Source organism: Beta vulgaris, chromosome 3, assembly GCF_026745355.1.
Source record: "Beta vulgaris subsp. vulgaris cultivar EL10 chromosome 3, EL10.2, whole genome shotgun sequence".
NCBI classification, from domain to species: domain Eukaryota; kingdom Viridiplantae; phylum Streptophyta; class Magnoliopsida; order Caryophyllales; family Amaranthaceae; genus Beta; species Beta vulgaris.
The window spans coordinates 39859180-39871186 of NC_079204.1; the positions used below are offsets into that span (position 1 = coordinate 39859180).

A 12007-nucleotide genomic window follows, 5' to 3' on the forward strand; every position below is an offset into this window, starting at 1 on the left:
AAATCCTTAGAAATACTTTTTTGCCGACCTCAATCTCATAACTATTTGGTCGATCTTGGCAAACTCTCACATTCCTTAAATATCAAGGGTGGTCTAATTATTATAAAGGTCCTGTACAACCAAGGTAAATTGATGGTTCCAGGCCCGTTCCTGATATCTATACTTTTTTGCCACGTGTCACCTTCCCTCATCCGGTAGCTTTCTATCCATGTTTTTCTCATATAGTAAAAAAAGAAGAAAAATTATTTACTTAAAGATTCGAACCCACAACCTCAAGTATGAAAGTAAGAAATCCAACCATTGCTCCACCATACCATTATTGATTTTGTAATCAAAATTAATGATCACATATGAATGAAAAATGTTTGGAATACATATAATGAATAAGATGACTTTTTTAAATGAGTATGAGAATACTTATTTAACTACTAATAAATTGTAGCAAAGAGAAAATCCGGGGCATCGCCCGGGCCTAAATACTAGTTAAAATACTCAAAAATATGTGCCCTTCCCAATCTCAACTACTATTCTCTATATATATTATATTAATTTAGAGATATTAATGGTCAAAATTATGCTAAATATAAGTTCTTTTTAATAATAGCTCATGAAAGTTAGATTCATTTTAGCTTAAATTTTTTATAATATACCCATCGGATTGACGGTTATCTCTTTATGAAAAGTCTTCCTAAATTAAGTCATTATTGCATCTTAAATTTATCATGTCATCCTCATCATCAAGTTATCAAATGGAGTCTAGTTTGGATTATGTAAATGCTTTGTCCTTTTGGGTTACTTCTTTAATATTTTTCTGGGTTTGAATTGTGAAAAATGAAAAGGTAATAATATAACCCTTCCCTTTTACAAATGCACTACTTTATTAACCTCTAATATATCTAACTATCTTACTTTATCAATTCGTATAATTTATATAAACTAGAATATGTTGAAATTAATATATATTAAGATAAATCTAATAACATTTCTTCTTATATATAAGTGGGGTAATTACAGTGGCAGATCTAGAAATTCAGAAATGGGGGTACGGAACAATGAGTAATTAGATTCATAAAATATATCATTTTTTCGTCCCTATCTTTGGCTATATTTTATTTTTTGGAGTCAAATTTCGCCAACTTTAACCTAAAAAGACCATTAATATATAAGAAAAAAATATCATATGATATAAATGCTCCGATACAAGATGTACATAAAGGTAATGAATTTGAATTCTGAGGAAAATTTGAAAGATAAATTATTGTAGAAGATTTTTTTTTAAAATTGGTTGTTGATATAAGTCACATAATCATGTTAACAAAATAAGGTGAAAAATGGTTATTAGAAGATAAAATGATGACTTAATAAGTACATAGAAGTGAGATAAAAAAAATACAAAATAATCCAACAATTTAAATATAAGTTAGCAACTTTCTATAATTCATATTGGTGTATGTATAATAAGAATTGCATATTTAACTTCTACATAAGTTATTCCTTTTATTTAGGAGGGCCTCAGAGAGTAAGAGGGAAAAAAAATGTTGCTAAAGAACATTTGAGAAAAAAAAAGAAAGAGTAAGAAAAAGAAAGTAAGGATGAAAGGTAGATTACAGGACTCGAACATGCAACCTCACACTCTTTTATCAATTTCCTCTCCCTTACCACTGAAACAAACACTAGTTTTGATAAAAGTCTGCATGTGTAAACTATATATATCTGCTTTTCTAATTAATGGGGGTACAGTTGTACCCACTTTACCCCCTGTGTATCCGCCTATGGGGGTAAAAATGAACAATGTAAACGTAAAAAGTGTACAACTATATAAAGTCGAGGGATTATGAAATAGCAAAAAGGAAATAGTTACTTTCTATGAGAAGGAAAGAAAACCCACTTAAGATCTGTGATGGAAAGATGCAGTGGAGTGATAGATAACCAAGAAGCCAATGCCTCTGCTCTGTAGATTTCATGCGTGCACTTTTATTTTATCTCATAATAGTAGATCATAAATAAGCCATATGGGCTTTTTCTCCTTGGGCCCTGGGGAAGGGCCCATCCTGCCCAAGCTCAGGGACGGCCCTGGATGGTTCATTGATAAGTTAAAAGTAAAAATATAAAAAAATAATATTAGAAGAGTTATATGTCAACCATAAAAAATATTCAAACATAATAAAGAGTTCAATACCAATAACGAAAAACATGTTGTACAATAAATAACAACTCATTTCAAAAGTAGTATTTGACAAGCAGAGTCGTATACAGTCGTCCACATGCTATACATGATCAACGTCGCCCCTGCTCAATAGTTATTAGCTTAAAAAGATGATTGAAAAGACTCAGAATTTCTTGATGAAGTCATAGATATGCTTGCTAATCATATCAGGCTTCTCGTGCTGAAGAAAATGATGAACTCCTTCAAGGATCACAACGTCTTCCAAAAGTGGCACATCCCTTTTCATTCCACCCTTGTGAATGTAGTCTTTCACCCCAGTTGCATTATAAGTCAAATCCAAATCCCCTACAATAAACTTTGTTGGTACTTTCACTTGTGCCCCTGTCCATGGTGCTGTAATTTCCCAATTTCTGCAACAAAGTTTATCAGCAAAGCTGTCATTCGTTAAAATAGAATAACATATGAAAAGTTTTTCGTATTACTCTGAGTATAGTTGGAAGGGTTTTTTACTATAGCCTTTGGTACCGTGTTCTTTCCCAAAGTAAAATGAATAAAACCATGAGCAATTGAAATAATTTAGCTCCTAATTTAAAGTTTGAGATTAATACGATGACAAAGAATTTGGATTTCATTCAAGTATTCTATGCAATTCAGTTGTTAGGTACGTGCGGTTTATGATTTACTTGTTACCATTTAACTTCTTGTTTATAAATATATCTCTATTATATAAGCCAAGGGAGGAGGTGTGGTGTCCTCTTTTGAAGTGACTAAAATACCCTCTAATAATTTAAAATAATATTTTTCTTTTTATAAAAAATTGAAAAATGAGAATCAATGAAACTTGCCATATGAGTAGATCAAAAATGGAATATGCAATACCATTAATAACAAACTAGATTGACACAATCAATTTCACTAAATCAATTAGAATCTTCAACTAAGAAAAGTTAGCAACATATTGTGATAACATAATATTTCATATTTACAAAATTCAAACAATATGGTTTATTAACATCTATAATTGTTAAAGAACTATACTAAAGTCGCTGAAAAGAAAATTATTAAATCATCTACCAAATTTACAGTGACGGTATTGAACAGTTAAAATCATTCACCTTTAATTTAAAAAGATAATAACATCTACAAAAGAACCTGATCAATAATTTACATCACTATCAAACTAATTTTACATTAAAAAAATGTCCATTTGTATATAACTACATAAGATTGTTGACGCACGCATCGCGTGCATATGCAACTAGTCTCTATTATATAAAGGAAAGAGGAAGTATGGTGTCCCCAATAAATTTATATACTTATATCCATTAGTAAATTAGCTACTACTAGATACGGAAAAACAAAGTCAAACTAAAAATAGTATTAAAAAATTAACTTAAATGTTGAAACGAATAAAATTACAATCGAACCACCAAAAAAAGAAACACTAACTATAAGATTTAGTACATTTATGGAGAAAAAAATAAATAGGAATATTACATCGATCAAGTATGTTATCAATCAATTCACAAACATAATACATCAAAATGCAAAATTCAATCGTTTAACAAAGTGAAATGATTTGTTTAACATAAAAGGCTATGTTAATGTAACATAAGAAATCCTATGAAATTAACTTAACATTCTTTCATTGTTCATCAAGTTGAATTTTCAAAAGCTAAAGAAAGAATAAGTAAAAAAATAATAAAAAAAGAGATAAGTGATAGAGTCTTAAAAAATTTAATTTTACATCTTTTTTTGGCTAAATAAAATGTTAGGATTGATGTTTGAAAAAAATCAGCACGAATCGCATGCACAATTTGCTAGTACTTGTATATGCTTCCTCCATTTCATAGAAAACATGGGGAACCACTACTTTTTGGAAAAAAAAAAAAACACAGATATTAAAGAAAAAGATGGTTATTCTAAGGAGAAAGTGGGGGTACTATCTAACTTTTAAGGATTTATCATCCTGATATGAGAATATTATAACACTTCATAGGACGGAGTGTCTTCCAATAAAATTAGAATAAATGGATATAGAAGGGTTTGTCAAACAAAAGCAAATGGATATAGAAGTCTATGGAATGGGTATATATACTATCTCACTTTTCTTTCTTTAATTCTGTAACTATTTCAATCACAGGCTTGCATATGGTTGGTTGATGATGATTCTTATTTTTATAATGTATAAAGAAGTTAAAATTCTAAAACCTATTTTTGAATTATTATTGTCACCCTATTATAGAAGTAGATTCATCATTTACTTACAACACAAATTAGAGGGAGCCAGATAAAAGAAAAACATAAAAACTGGAAAAATATTTAATAAAAAAAAGCGTATAGCATGAGATAATGAGTTGGTGAGACATACAAATTTAGAGCACGATAATAGTTAAGTCCTCCAGTGAAGCCCGTTTGTGAGAATTTATCACAATAATAAGCAATCATTTCTTTCGACATCCAGCTTGGGAAAGAGGCGGGAACGTCATTGAAGGACTCGCCTTTAGGCAAAAAAAGAGGACCAGGGCTGTGATGTGAATAGATTTTCCTTAGGAATATTTCAGCCCCACCAGCTTCCATTATCTCTTCTTCTATGTCTCCAGGCACCTACACAATAACACAAGTTACAACTTACAACATACAACAATCAATTTTTTCTTTTTCTTTTTCTTTTTTGAAAGACAAATAAGGTGAGAATTGTATTGCAATCAAAACTCAACAAGAATACATTCTATCGCCGCCTCCCCTTGTAAGCAAATCTTATAGGAACGTCCCATTAGGGAGAAGAGCTAAGTAATAAAACGAAGGCTAAGTAAGGACTCATAAAAGACTAACTCCAAAAATTACAAGCTTTTTGAAGCCAATTTCTATCTGTCTGACTGACTTTTTATCAATCAAGCTCCTTTTTCTATTTTTAACTGTATACTGTATATATGAACTTTTATCTTAGGAGTGCAAAATGATATGAGTCTCACAAATATACTGTCATAGATTTTCACATTATATCTGCTTATACCATGCATCTAAAAACACTTTGTTTGGATAAGAGGAATTGGAGAGAAAGGGAGAGGAGGGAATATGAGGTTGGGGGAAGGAAGGGGAGGTAGAGGAATGGATCCATTTTCCTTCCCCTTTAATACACCGTCCCTCATAAATTGAAGAGATTTGGAGCTGGATCCACCTTTTCACTCTCTTTCTTTCCCCTCCCCTTCCTCCTCTTTCTCTGCCCTTCCTATTTCTTCAAGACTTCTATTGCCTCCATCCCAAAATTGTTGTTACATTTTGACCGTAGGCACTATTCACATCATAACTTTGACTATTTTTTACTCCATATACATAAGAAAAAATATAGTCATATTGGATCTTGTTTGATTCGTCCCAATTTGTATTTTCCAGATATATAATTTTTATAATTTTGTTTATATATGTAACTCAAGATATTGGTGTTTGAAGCAGCGACTGATAATGTAATAAATTGAGAGAAACGAATTACATATAATGCAAACCTGAAAGCGGACAATGTAATATGAATCGCCATAGGCAGCACGAAGCATATCAAGAGGCTTCATCTTAGGATTCCGTGGCGAAAAAGCCACACTCATATTTACCAAAGCTTTCACACGATCAGGTCGAAAAAGGCACAGCCACCACGCAACAATAGCACCCCAATCATGTCCAACCACGAACACTTGCTGAGCTCCAAGCTCATCAATCAGCCCTACCAGATCCCCTACTATATGCCCGTATGTATAACTACTAGCGTCCGTTGGAGCGTCGGTATCGCCGTATCCTCGCATGTCCGGGGCAACAGCACGGTACCCCAGTGCGGAGAGGTCGAAAATCTGCTGCCGCCACGAGTACCACAAATCCGGAAACCCGTGGATGAACAGCACTACTGGAGCCTCTTTATCTCCTTTCTCGGCTATGTGCATGTTTATGCCATTGACGTGAATTGTGCGGTGTTCTATACCAGAGATTCCGGACATTTTTCCTGTGATGAAGCACTTAGTTTGTGTTGTTTGTGGGATTGGTAAGATTGGTAGGGGAACAGGGTTATGATGTGGTGATGTTTTTGAGATGCTTGAGATGGCCGTGCGACAAAATGTGACAAGTCGACGCATCATATTGCACATTCGTTAGACTGAGCTTTATTTAAAGGTAAACTCTCTTGCTGATTCACGGGTTGATTAGTTTAATTTGCTGTGATTTATTGGTTTAGCTAATGATTGAGGGAAATCACTTTTTATTGGATCAAAGTGTCTTTCCGGAATATATCATTGAACAAGTCTTTGAGATTCTTTAATTCCACGTTGGTCACGTAGGAACACAGAGATGGGGACATGCAACTGTACCCAAAACCGTTTATAAAATTAAACATGAGGAAAACTTTTGGATAAAATATGTATAACAAATCGGATAAAATCGTTTGCTTTTCATCATTCATCGGCATATTCTAAACATTTCGGTATTACATGCATTTATGTGACAGTATAAATTGGACTCTGTTAGCTGATGGAGGTTATATTATGAAATGGTATCAACAAGTGCCAATGTTTTTGTTACCAATTGACTATATTTATATGTGTGTTTAATAGTGCGTGGATAGAGCTTAGTTAGATTGCAACACTCCTATATAGCATGGTATCACAACTCACATGTACTTTCCCTTTCCCCACACAATTATATCAAACATAAACAATAAAAATGTGTGTTTTAAGACGAACCAATCAACTCTCATTTGATATGGAAATGCACTAACCAACTACACTACAACAATCATGTTGGTTTTTGTGAGGGTAAAAATCATTTAAATACAGTATAATATTTCTATTTTTTTGAAATTTCAAATGCACGTACGAGACGTATTATCCGGAACAAAAACAAGTTCTAATTTTAAAACTGATAAAGAAGCTTGAAAAACTCGGTCTCCTAATTAATCTCATTTTGACAACACTAATACGGATGGACTAGAAGTCCCAATACTCTTTAACTATCTTTTATTTCAAATTTTGGAGAAAATAATACAACAGGTTTAATACTCATTCATCCATTTATTATAGTTGTTCCATATTGACTTTTGATACTATTCATCTAATGTAGTCGGACCATCTTTGATTATTTTTTATGTAAGAAAAACATAGTCAAGTGTTATCTTGTAAGGTATGTCTTAGTATATACTTTCCAAATATTAACTTTTATAATCTTTACTCGTGTATGATTAGAGATATTGAAAGTCTAAATTGTGTTTTGACAAACGTGTAAAAGAGAAATGGAACTAGGGATGGCAACGAGCCGGATTTGGAGATCGGGTCCTTAAGGACCCAAATCTAGATCCATTTTTAGAAGTTGGATTTGGATTCGCACCAGATCCGACGGGTCTGGAAAATTAGGAGTCATATCCAAATATTGCTGATCCTACGAATCTTGATCCAAAACGGATCCATCCATTATTTCTCCGTCGAATCATAATTTAACGACCCTTCAAAAATACAAAATTTAATAAACAACACTTATACAACAAAATTCATTGGTTCATCCCCGAGTTTGGATCAAACACAACGTAACTCACGTTCAATTCTAACATTAAGACTAGATTAAACTTAAAAAATACACATATCAAAAAAAAAAACAAAAGAGGTAAACTTCATATTATAGATTTACATAACTAAAAAAAATAAAAGCTTGTGCCAAAAAACCTCTTGGAAGAAGAAGGGGAGAAGAGAGAGTGAGAGAGAGGAAGGGGAGTGACAGAGTGACTGCTGGAGCCTGGTCTAGCTTGGCTGGTAGTGAGGTGGCGGGTTGATGGTGCGATCTTGCTTGGCTAGTGATGTGGTGGTGTGGTGGTTGTCTTGGGGGAGTGAGACCAGACGAGTTTTGCTGAGAGAGAAGACGGAGAGAGATGAGTGGTTGTGGTTCTCAGCTGACTAGTTGCGACTGGCAGCGGGCTACAATGGGCCAAGCCTAGTGGAGAGAGACTTGAAGTGTCAATTGCGAAGTCGTCTAGTGGTAAAAGAGTAGTCGTGTGCTAGTGGACGGAGAGAGACTTGGGCATCGTTGAGATAGAAGTTAGAGAGACATGGGGACGACGAGTGGGATGAACTATGAATTTCGTTGTATAAGTGTGGTTTATTAGAATTTTTTTGCTATATAAGGGTTATTATTCGGTGCAGAAATAATGGATGGATCCATTATGAACTCTGATTCTTAGGATCAATGGTATCTGTATCCGAGTCCTACGTCGAATTCGAGGCAGATTTGGATCTAGCTTCAAAAAAGATATGGATTTAGGTCTTTAAGGACCTGGTCCAGCTTCGAATCGTTGTCATCCCTGATATTGAATGAATAAATTATTAAATATATTTTTCATAATAAAAAAAAATTGTGAATATATGTGGGAAATTAATGATTGATTTTGATTTAGTTACTTGTCTATCCCAAATTCCAAATTATAGCTCCACTTAGTGTAAGTCGTAATCAGTTATTGTATCCCAAATTCCAAATTAAAGCTCCGCTAGCGCTACTTGGTCCATGATGAATGATGTGCTGGAGTTTCTTTTTATTCGGGATGCTTTAGAGTGATTGTGAAGCAAAGCATAAAGGAATGCTTGCTTTATTCATATTGAAGCAAAAGCATAAAGGAAAGCTTACTTTATTCACTCAATCTGGTACGTTTCTTTCTGATATGTCACATATCTACACAACCATGCAACTCTTATTTGTTAAAGAATGATGATCAAAATTACAGTTCTACTCTTTTACAAACAACAGTTGTACATCTAGATAAAGGAGGTGTTAAAAACATAACTTGATGCCAACTCGACCAAAATCTCGTTCTATTCAAGAGAGTCAATCCCCAAACCTAATCAGGACTCGACCTGAGATCAGCCTGACCTGACCGGCACCCGGTAAAGTCATATAGACCTGAATTCAAACTCGTGATCGATTGAGCTCGACAATCTAAGAACTTGACCTGACCTGACTCGAAGTCAACCCAAAATCCATCAGACTTGATAAATGCTTGATCATTTTTTCTGACTTGTTTCTGACCAAATTGAATTGAACCCAAATCTTTAATGATGATAATATTTTTCTAAATATTAAAAAAAATCAAAAAAGACTATTGAGCCAGACATTTGCTTCATGTCACTGCATTCATGCATGGTGATTACATGATTAGGCTCAAATAATAATTTTGTAAGACTTTAAAACCTAAACCCTTGACTTGTTATTACTGCGTGCATGTGTGCAAATCAAAATCAAATTTTACTAGCCTAGACGTTTATTAGTGCAAAGATCAAATGTCTAACATTTATGATTGCAATTCTAATAAATTCTCATGTGAAAACATCATTTTATAAGGGAATATACTTTCAACTTCTCAAACTTACATCTAATGGGACTTTAATGTCAACCTTCTTCTTTTGCTTTTCATAAGGAGAAACAAGACAAAATCAACAATAACAAGATCAAAGGAAACAACTTTTAATTTGTTGTATTCTTTTTAATACAATAACCCAAGTCCCAATCGAACTCAACTCGAACTGAACCAAAATCAAGTATATATGAAACTAAAATGACATGTACAAATCTGTCTAAAACTTGTCCATGAGTGTAGACACAAAATAGTGACTCCCCATTTAAGGATCAGATGATTTAACATATCGTGTTTTTAATTCGTTCGACTCAAGGGGAGAGCAGTCCAAAGAGCCATCTCAAAACCATTTCAAAAAAGTCTTAAAGTCCTATTGTGAATAATTCATGATAATTAATTGTAATTTGAGCACAATCCTTTGAAAAGCCCAATTAATTATTTAATAATATTTAATTTTTTATTTAAATACATAAATATTTTCAAAGACAACCACCACACCATATGTACGTCGAGCGCACCAGCTGCGCCAAGCGCGCCATTTTGCCACATACTTTACCACGTAAGCATGTGCCTAGCGACAGAATGCACCAAGCGCCCAAAATTGCCACATACACTTATGTGTCATATAGAGTATGCGCAAGTGCACTTCTCTGTGTGAGACACATTTTTTCTTTCTTATCTTTTTCAAAGCGCGTACCACGTGTACGCTTTCTACTGGACATGTCGTGTAAAGCGCGTAATCTATGCCTGACACGTGGACTTGTGCGTGACACGTTAGCATGCGCCTGACTCAGCTGGCGCGTGAAGCACATTTCCGTTTTTCTTATAAATAAACCTGATTTCTGTACAAATTTCAGAATGAATTTCACACAACAACTCGAATTTTATATTACGAATACTTTATGAACCTCATTATAAAATACATATTCTCTCTACAAAATTCATACAAACACATTCAAATCTTTTAGACATTTAGATTTTCAGGCTTGAATTCATGATTGCTCGTCCTGAAGGTTGTCAGTCGAGTAGACCCAACCATGGTATAATCTTGAGGGTCCTTGAATAAATTCTCTATTTTTTGTTTTGAAGTTACTAACCATTACTTCATGATGTAGATCTCTGCTATAAAATCGTCCTATTGTACATTCTGAACCTTTTTACTTTCTTTTTTTCTTTATTTTCATACATTATTATATGCTTACCTGATTGTTCTATACATATTATACGATTGTCCTGTTTTATTGATTTTATCACCGACATGTTATTTTTGCTATTCAAAGATCTAAAGAACTATTGTAATATTGTCCAGATTAGTTTGGACAACTTGCTAAGTTCCCTGTGATTTTGATCGCTAATAAAATATCACTGAAAGTAGTATTTTTATGTGTTTCCTAAAACAACCTAGACTAATTATTTTTAGGGTGCTTAAAATATTTTTTGGTTATTCTTTTGCATAAATATTAACATGAATTGTATTGAGTACATGTCACCAATGGGAAACATGGTTCCTATCTTGTTGTATCCTCAGCCCCGAACTCAATCTTTGGTTCATTTTGATCATCTATGGAGTCTAGACAGGAAAATCTTTATTGGGTAAGTCCCTAAATTTGTGGTACTTACAATTTCCTGATATTCAATTAGGTTTATGAGTCTTCCTTTAAAGACTTGTTGGCGACTTCATATAATTTTCAATGCAAAAACCTTTACAATGGTTAGTCAAATACAAATAAAATACACGCTCATCCCGCGTAGTCGAAATAAAAACACGGCCTACAATTTGGCGACTTTACTAGGGAGGATTTTGAAAAATTAATTTTTTAAATGAGTGGGTGAAACTCGAAAAATACGATTCATACTCTTTTTATGCCTTAGAATGACATAACAGTTTTGATGCATGGCTATTGTTTAAGCCACTATACGGAAAATCTACCTTACCTCATTAATTAGCATAAGTTATATGTGTGAGGCCACCCCTGTGGGGTTTGCGCTTTGTCTTTCCAAAAAACTTCCTGAGCGATAGTGTTAGATCTTAGTCATAAGCAAACCTACCCAACTATGACATTGTTCCTCACTTGAGAACTGAAGTGCGTCTTACATGTGACCACCTATTTAAGCAGGGGTACGAACCGTGGGATCAATCTCTTTGTCATGGGCCCTTTTCAATCTGAACCTAAACCTGACCATAATTTCAAACATAGAAGTGGAGTTTAGGTTGAGAACTTTTTCAACCATGTTATATGACATTTTCCTGTGATTGCGATTTTGCCTGTTATTAACTTGTCGAATTGTCATTATTATGCGTCGTTCCTTAAATCGCGTCTAACAAACAATAAAAGTTCGTCAATTGGCCAAAATGTTGCCTAAATCCCAGAAAAACATGTCGGGGGTGTACTGCGCCAAGCGTATTAATTTGCGCCTCGCGCACCACTCCCATTCCCATGCTAGAAGCACAGTTGTATGAAACGCGC

General features: G+C 33.9%; 1 protein-coding gene across 1 annotated transcript; it reads right to left on the minus strand.

The window, feature by feature from the left end:
* Positions 1-2093: 2093 nt before the first annotated feature.
* LOC104906526 (uncharacterized) lies at positions 2094-6363 on the minus strand. Its single transcript, XM_010695291.4, has 3 exons — positions 5674-6363; positions 4539-4774; positions 2094-2577 (listed from the first exon to the last, which is right to left on the minus strand). The coding sequence occupies exons 1-3, from the start codon at positions 6298-6300 to the stop codon at positions 2331-2333; spliced, it is 1110 nt and encodes a 369-aa protein (XP_010693593.2). The 5' UTR covers positions 6301-6363; the 3' UTR covers positions 2094-2330.
* Positions 6364-12007: the final 5644 nt, after the last annotated feature.

What these genes read in the sequence shown, in the direction of transcription:
- LOC104906526 (XM_010695291.4), bottom strand. Translation starts at nt 6,300, where the DNA reads ATGTGCAATATGATGCGTCGACTTGTCACATTTTGTCGCACGGCCATC. An exon ending in ATTACATTGTCCGCTTTCAG is followed by an intron (nt 4,775 to 5,673) that starts GTTTGCATTATA and finishes GTTATTGTGTAG; the next exon opens with GTGCCTGGAGACATAGAAGA. An exon ending in TATTATCGTGCTCTAAATTT is followed by an intron (nt 2,578 to 4,538) that starts GTATGTCTCACC and finishes ACTTTGTTGCAG; the next exon opens with AAATTGGGAAATTACAGCAC.